Below are 10301 nucleotides of genomic sequence, written 5' to 3'. Positions count from 1 at the left end.
AACAGCTGATCCCTGTGGACCATTTGTTGAGATGAAGTAGACGGACCAGTCAGTTCACCCGTTACTGATCGGCAGTGGCATCGGTACTTGTCTCATGAAGAACAATAAACCCCAGTTTTCTATTTTCACCGTTTCTGAGGACAGTTGGGTCAGCAGTCAGTCCGCTTGAACAGCTGTAGAGCCGTATGTTGGAGTTTGTATCTGCACTGCACTAATAATGGAAATGACCATACATTTTGTACAAAGTGTTTTTGCTCTCTTTGACTTTACTTGTATCCATAATAACCCTCCTTTAAAAATTGTGGGCAAGTATAGCCAGAAAAGCATGCTGGCTTGCATACTGTAAAATGCAACCGGATGTAGTAGAACATCCTGGTATTTTTGGCAAAATGCATTTGACATACTTTGTATAGTGAAAAAATAAATATTTTCTGGTACACTCAGAGCTTCCAGTTGATATCCAGTAAGAGACTTGGTATGTGCCCATGTTCTTTGACTTATGTAGTACCTTTAACACCATGGAAAAAACACTGGCCATGTAACTGCACCCTGGACCGGCTGGCTGTGGTTCTGAGATAGTGAGAGGTCACATTGCACCATTCCTCTTCACCATCAAAAGGTTTCACTGTTGGATGAGGACTGACAGGAGAGCTTCACCACGAGCTGCTACCGACACCTGAAGCTCAAGATCAGGTGGACTACCTCCTCCTCTCTCCCAGGGAGAGAAGTGGGTGGATCGGTACCGTACAGGACTAGTCTCATACGACATAGGTCCTCTTCACTGATCCTTCAGAGCGAAACAGGCTCCTGCAGATCTCAGGTCAGTCTGTAGGAGCCGGTGAGCTGGTTAGAAAAGCTGAACTGGACAGTCTGGAGTCATTAGTGGACAATCTGTTCCCACTGACCAACTGTCACTGTTCAAACACTGATGGCATCTTGCATTGAGCTCATATTTCGACTTCCATTCTTATACTAGCGATAGACACCTATTTCACTTGCATATAATCTGTAGCCTACTTATTTTTGTATGACTTCACTGGAATCAATTCAGACTGCTATTAATCCCAATCTTTCTAAAATCAGCACTCCATGCCATTAACATTTGTCACAGTTACACTGCTCCATTTCTAAAGTGGACTTTGGGTCTTTCAGGGAGGACTCACTTCAAAGGATTAAATGCTTTTGGGAATGTAAGAACTACTGGACTGCCTTAAATTTAACATGAGACAATACAAGTAGGCTTTGCTTTGAACAAATATGTATTTATTTGAGATTTTTATCCTTGAAAACACAATACAATTGTAATTGGGACACCTTGAAATTTTGACTTTTCACAATTTTAAACTTCTTTGAACAATCTTCAAACGGAAATTCTTTGCTAAAACTACAACAAGCTGAACACCTTAAAACAAAAATAACTCAAGTCAATGCCGTTTGTTGCTTTAACGTTTGCTCTACTCCCAGTCTTCTTCTTCCTCTGCAGGCTGAGCAGCCGGCTGGCTCCTCACATCGTTCTCTTGGAAAGATCCTCCCTGAGGACACGTGATGGGACAGAGGACAGCGTGAGGACAGACACTGACATCACCAACATTTCAGAGGAATAAAACAAACAATGCAGTTACCTTCCTGGAGTCGGTCGAGGCAAATCCCTTCCTGGGGGGGTTGAAACCTGCAGGTCCACCACTGCTGAGCGCAGACTCCTCTAACCACGAGGGCACTTCCTGCTGGGCCTGTCCATCCCAGTCAACACACACATGACACCATGAAGGCCAACACTCACTGTGCTTTGAGTACTTCCTGGAATGTTAATTACTAATAACTAATAACAGGCCCAACACCCATGTGTGTGATAAAGCGGACGGCTCTTACCTTGGACAGGACTGTGACGAGGGAGCGGGCCAACTGGCCATCAGTGTCGGGGTCATAGAAAGACACCGCCCTCCCAATGTTTCCGCACCGGCCAGTTCTCCCAATGCGGTGGACGTATTCGTCAACATTGTTGGGGAGGTCATAGTTCACCACATGCTGTACATCTGGAATATCCAGACCGCGGGCAGCTACAGAGGTTGCCACCAGGACTGGACATTTGCCAAAGCGGAAATCTGCCAGAGCCTGCTCTCGCTCCCGCTGCTCACGGTCACTGTGAGACAACACAACATAGTTCTAACCGCATTCAGATGTACCGATTACTCATTACTTCCTGTAAATACATTACTGACATCACTTACCCATGAATGCTGGTAGTCGGAACCTTCTCCTGGCACAAGAAAGCGGCAATGAAATCCGCTTGTCTCTTGGTCTCCACAAAGACCATGGTGCGCTCCGTTCCTGCAAAAACCATAGACTGATAAGGATGATGCAGTCGTCGCGATGTCACCCATTGTTTGTGGACTGGGTTGTAAGCCCTGGGCTCGTCTCTGGTAGAGAGACCTGTCAATTACTGTGTAGCCCCGCCCCAAAGCATCCCCTGCTTTATGGTCTGTTTGACTCTAAATGGACCATAAGTTACTAAATGAACATCATGCTGTATTGAAGAAGACTTGAAAGTACAGATTGAGACCATAAACTCATTTACAATGTTTACTGAGGTAATAAATCAAGAGAAGTAGAGTCATTTTCTCATAGACTTCTATACAACCAGAGGAGTCGCCCCCTGAAGGTCATTCGAGAGAATGGAGGTTTGAAGCCTGGCAAAAACATCTAAATGAAGATTGAAAGACAAACACCAGCTCATGTTACATATTCGGTCCTACAAGTGCTGCAGAGTGCTCTGTGGTTAAGAGCTACATAATGCTCTGTAGCAATGCCACCGATAGAGTTTAGACTTTTATATGGATCTGCTGCAAGTAATCCTAGTCTAGTTTCAGCTGATTGGATTCTAAGTATTCATTGTTGTCCTTGCTAATACTATTTGGAGGCTGGTAAAATAGCTACAAAAGACCGTACCTGTGGTCTTGAGAATGTTAACGAGCTGCTCCCTCTTGGAGAACTTGGTGACTTGGATAAACGTCTGCTCCACATCGCTGCAGGCTCCGCCCACCACACCCACAGCCAAGAACAAATAGTCAGTCTTGAGGAAGTCAGCCGCCAACCTGCAAAAACACACGACCATATTGATACATGCCAAGCTCACTTCTACAGTACAAGATGTGGCTGATGAAGGTGCAGACCTTTGGATGTCCTCAGGGTAGGTGGCACTGAACATCAGAGTCTGACGGTTCTCTTTGGATGGCAGTCCAGGGGAGCCCACCAAGCGGCGCATGTCGGGCTCAAAACCCATATCCAACATCCGGTCAGCCTCATCCATGACCAAGTACCGCAGCTTAGTCAACCCAACCTGGAGCACAAACACCATCCAGTTACAGTGAAAGCTTTCAACTGATGACTGTATGACTGAAAATACTGAATGCATTTACCTTTCCTCTTCCAATCACATCCAACAGTCTCCCTGGTGTTCCACACAGCACATTGCACCCCCTGAAGATGTCTCTTATTTGGTGACTAGTGCTGACTCCACCATAGACCACTACTGGACGCACACACGTCCTACAACAGTCAGAGGTCTCTGATTAGAAGCCAGCAGTATGTGCAGAACGATGTACATTAGCGGGTTCGTTTTTAATTTATAGATAGAAAGAATGGAAATACTGCTTAGAAGATGCATTGTATTTTTGATTCACTGTTCATTTTACAGTTTTATGATTGTTTCACAGCGGTTACGTTCTAAAGCACAAATAACACATCCACACCTCCTCAAACCTGGTGGAAGGTGCCAGATGTTGAATGAAAGAGGCCGAGACCTGTCTGCTCTGTGACAGCATATAGCAGCACACAGCAGACACGCACACAGCGATGGACCAACCCTCTCTCCGCCACTTTGTATCAAGACGCTAAAGAGTGACGCATACTGTGAGCCTGACCTGGGACTGAGAACAGGCTGCACCCCCTGCTTATTGGCTGGGGGGGGGGGGGGGGGGGTGTAACGCAATGATTGAAAGGGATTATGATTGCATCACATTATACCTTTAACTCATGGTAAAACACTACTTGTCAAAGCCAGTCTTAACATACCCAAAGGCAAACTTCCTGGCCTCCAGGTAAATCTGGTTGATGAGCTCCCTGGTCGGGGCCACAATGATGGCTTCAGGCTCCTGCTGCTCACTGAAGGAACTGGCTGCCACACCATCTGCCATTAGCTGCTGCAGGATAGGGAGCAGGAATGCAGCCTGGAGGAGGGAAGATACATTCATACTCTATTTACAATAAAGATTTCAGAAAACACTCAATTCAAATGAATAGGAAGTAAATGATAGTATCTATATTTGTATCAACAGCCGATTGATCCGTGCATGTCTAGTAGTGGTTTAACGGACCACAGTTGGTCAGCCCTTACTGTTCGGCACGCACGTGAACCGCGGATTAACTACAGTTTAACGTTAACCATTACAGTGTGAATTAAAGTTTTACTGACCATCGTTATGCGCCAATATTCAGTAAATTATGAGATTAGGACATCTGCATTCATGCTTTTCTAGACGCTGATCATGTTACATTGTGAACAATCAATGAGTGTTATCATGATGTGTTCACATGTAATCAGTAAAATGTAGTTTTGGTGATAAGCTTCACATGAATATAAAAGATGAATAGGAGTTGTTTAACTTCCTAACACTAGCTCTAAGCACATTATAATACATTATCAAAACTAATGACTAGATTTGTTTTAATCAATAAAAATACAATATTTTTTGCCCCTTATCATTTGAATTGTGATTTTATGAAGAAAAAAAACATGAAGTAAAGTAAAAGGATAACATTTAGAATTATTGATGGTTTAGACTTGTGGTTGAAATGATTTTAGACAAAGAAATGTATTCTGGAGCCTGGTAGAGCAGCTGCTTTAATCTAACAGTATGGATCATCAATGATCCACAATTACCATCAGTGGCAAAAAAAGTTACATTGGCTGCCTTTTTTCTTCTTTTTTTTAAACTTTTGTGCTGATCAGACATGTGATCCGATCCATGAGTTTTCCGATCACTATTGCACCGCTATTGTCTAGGCCAGAGGTAGCAAACACTGTGCCCGCAGGGACCACGTGAGTCGCCCGCAGGTCATGTTCAAAAAACAGCACTAGTATGAAGGCAAATCACTGTAAAAATGTGAGCGCGCAAATAAGATCATGCGCGTGTGTGGCGGCCCCTCACGTGCAGATTAAACAGCGTATATTACTTTGACGAGTGCTTTCACATCACGCCGTGCAGAATATCTCTGCTCGAGCAAGCAAAATTGCCACCTGCGAGGGAAAAACCATGGTATGAGCGCGAGGGGCGTTCCCCAGCACGCAACTATCACTGCTCTTCTGCTCGCAAAACTTTCACCTGCTCGCTCACGAGTACTTTTTCTTTTTGACACTAAGTGGGCGGACCCAGTCACCATTGTATAACTACATTTAATTGGTTATAATCGTTGTCTTTGGGTTGGCCGGATATCAATCTTACATTACTAATAATTCGTATAAACGTACAACAGGTGTGATATTGAACAAAATACACAATCATTGTTAATTATTGTGAGGAATAATTAACATGTGATCAGACAGTCTCTTCACATATATTATTATAAAAGGTGATCTGGGCAACGTTGTTATTCAGGAAGTTTGTATTAAACAAGTAGCCCTTCGTACTACTCGGTACCCTTGAAGTAGCTCTCCGTTTCAAAAAGGTTGGTGACCCCTGGTCTAGGCTCTACCGGTCAGCACGGTGTACTCTCTATACCTTTTAGAACTTCCACCCCTCTCAACTCACAGTTTTACCAGATCCAGTCTGGGCACAGGCCATGAGGTCTCTGCCAGCAGAGATGATTGGGATGCCGTGCTTCTGCACGGGGGTCGGCTTCACATAACCAGACTTGCTGACGTTTTTCCTCAGGGACTCGCACAATGCTGCCTCATCAAAGGTCTGAAGGAAGAACCATCCATAACTTAAACAAAGCTTCAAGGGACAGTTTATATTTGTTGCCATTAGGTTGTTTGAGTTACATCCTAGTTAAGGCCTACAGATTTGTACCCTCACACCGGGGCCAGAATTATTTTATTGATGAATGATTAATCAAGTCAATAAATTGTAAATTGCCATCATCCTTTTGAGAACCACTTGCAGAAGCATCTTTAATTGATTATTTAATCTTACGAAGCAGCAACTCATTCATGAAATAACTAGTTACTGCAGCACTTCTTACCATGACAGCCTGCGGTGCATTGGGTCCGCTGACCTCCACCAATATGTCATCATACTTGTCAAAGTTGATGCCTTTCTCATAGTGGGCAAAAATGGAGTCTTCGTCTTCAGTAGGGGTTGGGGGAACGTATGTGACCCTGGGTCCTGCGGGTCACAAGTGGTAAAAGCTTAATCATACTGCAGGACTGATGAATATATTTACATTCAACAGTTCATTCACTCACTTTCACCATCGGTTTCATCCGTCTTTTCTGGATCTTTAGCTTGCCCTGTATGAGATACAGAAGTCACGTTAGTGAAATGTTTCACATCGCAACTAAAAGGCTAAAATCAATTGATCATAAAAACATTATAACCACCAGCAAAGATCTCCTCATCTTTCCCCCGGTAGCCTGCACAGATAGAAGACACACTGGACATTTACCAACACGAAACCATGATTTAAGGGTTAATAATCCCAAAGGTAGGTGATTGCTCAGTTACCTCCTCCAAAGCCTCCTCTGGCACCATGGTCACCACCTTCAACACATTACTGAATTAGCAATACATTTCAGAAAACTACCTTCATGCAAAAGCTGCCCTGCGTCACTTAGAATAAATAAATAAATAAATATATATATATATATAAATAAATAATAACAGGACTGTATCAAGAAATACCTCGTCTGAAACCTCTGTTGCCTCTTCCTCCTCTAAACCCTGTTCACAACATAGTGTTGAAATACAAAGAAGCACAGACAGTTGATGAAATAAAGTATTTCTTTGTGGGAAATTACAGTTTCAAGTTTAAAACAGTCAACAGACAAGTGTTTTTGTACTTTGTGCATCTACCTACCGCTCTCATGAACTCCATCATCCTCTCCTGTAAAATCAAGGCAGTTCATGTAGTCAGCTGAAATGGGTTTAATAGTTTCACTCAGACGACACTGGATTCCAGTGGTATCAGTAACAAACATAAGACAAAATTACCATCGAAGCCATTGCGATCCATCCTGCCAAATCCTCTGCTGCGCCCTGAGAGAATAAACATGCTTTTAGGACACATTCCATAAACAGTTTTAAGCTTTCAATTGAATAAAATAAATCTGCCAACGGACACCAAAATAATCAGCTAATACTCTTCATATTGTTCAGAAGGTTTAATACGTACAGCAGGAAAGTATCCCTTCAAGTAGAGAAGGACCGATATGGAATTCCAGGGCTAATTATCCATTTACGCTGACTGATATTACTAGAAATATGTGACGAGGATAATGTATTTTTAGATTGACATGTTTGTTTTTATAATTCAACACCAATAAGCCCCCACCATCCATAGAGTACATACACTAATTGTAAACATATTTGTAGTAACTTTAGATTTTTTTAAGTTTATATTCTGGTGGTTAAACATGTGCTTTCTTAAGAGGATTTTGTTGTACTTGTAGCTAATGAGCAGTCGATTACTATTTTCATCATTTCATTCTCTCTGCTGTGTGTGGCTCAGCCCCCACCCTCACACAAACTTGCATGAATAGAGAGCAGAGGTGAGAAGAAGAAAAAAACATCTTGTCAAAACTGTTGGAACATATCCAACTATATCAACAACCGATAAATCGTACATCCCTACTCTACAGTAAAGACAGTATTAAAACATAACCTCAAACACTATCCTTTAAGTCAGGGGTCTTCAACGTTTTTCAGACCAAGGACCCCCAAACGCATGCATACATGCCCGTTACCTTGCTTACAATACTGAACTAATAAAATAATGCACAGATTCATGTTTGGAAAAAGTACCTCCACGGACCCCCTGTTGAAGACCTTTAAGTATTTCAACATTACTCCCAACTTTTTGTTCTTCACACTTTATGGACTACCACTCAGTCTAATCCAAAGTAGAACAATACATGTGTCTCATGTCTCACCTCTGCCTCCACCTCTTTCTGCTGCTCTATTGTTCCAGCTGTCCCCATCTATAAAGAACAAATTGGAGGGTCAGTAGCACCGAGAGCACCGAGGACTGAGCAACTGCTGACACTAATGAGCATAATGCTGCACATTTTTTACCATTCCCACCCACAAAACGCACCAAAATTAGATCACAACATTCTACGATGCACATAGAGCTCAATTTCATCCCATCTAAGCATCAGTTTAGACTCTAATCCAAACTACACCACAAATACTGGTTTTGGCTGGAAGCAGCAACACTGCTTCTAGAGCGTATCAGTCCAGTCTGCAGCAGTACAACACAAAGAGACAGTGTGTAGGATTTGGTGCCATCTAGCGGTGTGGTTGGAGACTAAAACCAACTGAATACTCCTCTGCTCACCCCTCTCTTTCCAAGACTGCAGTAACGTGAGCCGCAGAGTGCAAACCGATGTAAGGCCCTATGCCTCGCTCAGAGCTCATCCTTTGGGCAGCTGGCAGTTTTGCACTCAACGGGTCAAGTTATCACATTCTAGGCAACTGTAGAAACATGAGAACTCCGCGAAGAGGACCAGCTACCTGTGTCCATATGAAGGCCTCATTCTATGCTATTCTTAGTTTCAGGTGATTAAACACAAATGAAAACATAGTATGGAATATATTCCAGTTCTGATAAGATTCCCCAAAATGCTACACACTGGGCCTTTAAGAGGACTAAATGCCATAGTAGACTTCTGCAAACTTTAGGGCTTACTGATGTATTTAGACTTTGGTGAGAGTGTATTGCTTATGAAGCTACTACCAGTTTCTCAAATGTTCTCCTAATCTATTGATCATTTTCAGTTGTTCAATTATTTTAGTCTGCAAAAAGTAAAATATCACTTGTTATGGAGGCAAACGTAATTCTATTGATTCATTTTATTTATACATTATATTTGTTCTACTTGTTAAATAATGTGAGATGCATGGGAACCTCTTTTAAATCCTTCTTGTCTGCCTCTTCCACCACGACCTGGAGAGGAACAGAACATTTTCAATCAATGTTGTCAAGGGCAGAGATGGTCATTGTTCAACTTTCCACACTTACCCCTCCCAAACTCACCACCATCAGTGTTCCAGGATCCTCCTTGTGTGCCTAAAGGTGATCATGTCCAAAGAATACATCATCTTAACTTAAATAGGTAGCAAACTTTTCTAGTTGCCTGAACCCTTTGTTTGCAGTTGCAAGGTGATTTCAACAGAAGCTTAAGGACATGTAATTTCACATGTTGAAAGTGGATGCAAAAGCTCTTAAAGCTCAAAACCCATTAGCAAATAATTATCGCTGAATATTTAGTGTACAGAGCAGTAAACATACCTTCACTGGAGGTGTGACTGGTTACTGCAGTGGTTTTCTGTAAAGATGAGTATATTCAAATCAGGCGTTGACCATCTGGCTTCTTGGCAGCAACAAAGCTGGACATAATAAGCAAACGACTTACCGCTTCTTCCCACTCGTCCATTTTTGTTCACCTAAAAAATGCAAACACATAGCCGACATTCAGATGCTAGAACATATTGCACTTGCTTTAGACCAGCGGTTCCCAAACTTTTTAGGCCGTGTAAATTGTACGTTTTTAATTTTAAATCTTACAAAGGGGATTTTTATAATTCATGTTTTTATTTTGTGAAAAATCCCACTTTTTAAATTAAAATTACATTTTTTTTTTTTTTATTTAATATTATGACACCATCAGACGCCATTACACTTTTCCTCTCGCGCACCCCCTAGAGGCAGCTCGCGCACCCCCAGGGGTGCGTGCACCACACTTTGGGAATGCCTGCTTAGACTAACGAGAAATACTAACCGGTACAAGCTCGGTAAGGTTACCTGAATTATACATCAACAGCTAGTACAAATGTACAAACAAATTACACGTACATTAATGTAACGTACATTATATCCTTTCAGAGTGTGTTTGTCGAAGTTACTTCATTTCATTTCCCAGCAGTAAAATCAGCATTTCTTAAGATTTTGGCGCAGCACGCTGTTGGTCCAGCACGTGATATGTGACGCATCTCGTGCTCATCCTTAATTAACGCCACTAATAGGCTAGCTGGCCGAATGCTAAGCTCAAACGCCACAAATATAAACGGTGGGCAAACCAGCTA

General features: G+C 42.3%; 1 protein-coding gene across 1 annotated transcript; it reads right to left on the bottom strand.

Annotated features, from left to right (window-relative positions):
• Nucleotides 1–1454: 1454 nt before the first annotated feature.
• ddx4 (DEAD (Asp-Glu-Ala-Asp) box polypeptide 4) lies at nt 1455–7230 on the bottom strand (the record flags this gene model as incomplete). Its single annotated transcript, XM_079296811.1, has 14 exons — nt 1455–1532; nt 1623–1730; nt 1870–2140; nt 2229–2328; nt 2947–3092; nt 3171–3337; nt 3417–3546; nt 4072–4226; nt 5808–5960; nt 6241–6383; nt 6464–6508; nt 6599–6631; nt 6723–6758; nt 7209–7230. The coding sequence occupies 14 exons, from the start codon at nt 7228–7230 to the stop codon at nt 1455–1457; spliced, it is 1587 nt and encodes a 528-aa protein (XP_079152937.1).
• Nucleotides 7231–10301: the final 3071 nt, after the last annotated feature.

This window comes from Melanostigma gelatinosum (assembly GCF_949748355.1).
Source record: "Melanostigma gelatinosum genome assembly, chromosome: 24".
NCBI lineage: Eukaryota > Metazoa > Chordata > Actinopteri > Perciformes > Zoarcidae > Melanostigma > Melanostigma gelatinosum.
Note: the sequence above shows the minus strand (reverse complement) of the source record. Positions and strands in the feature narration are given on the sequence as shown.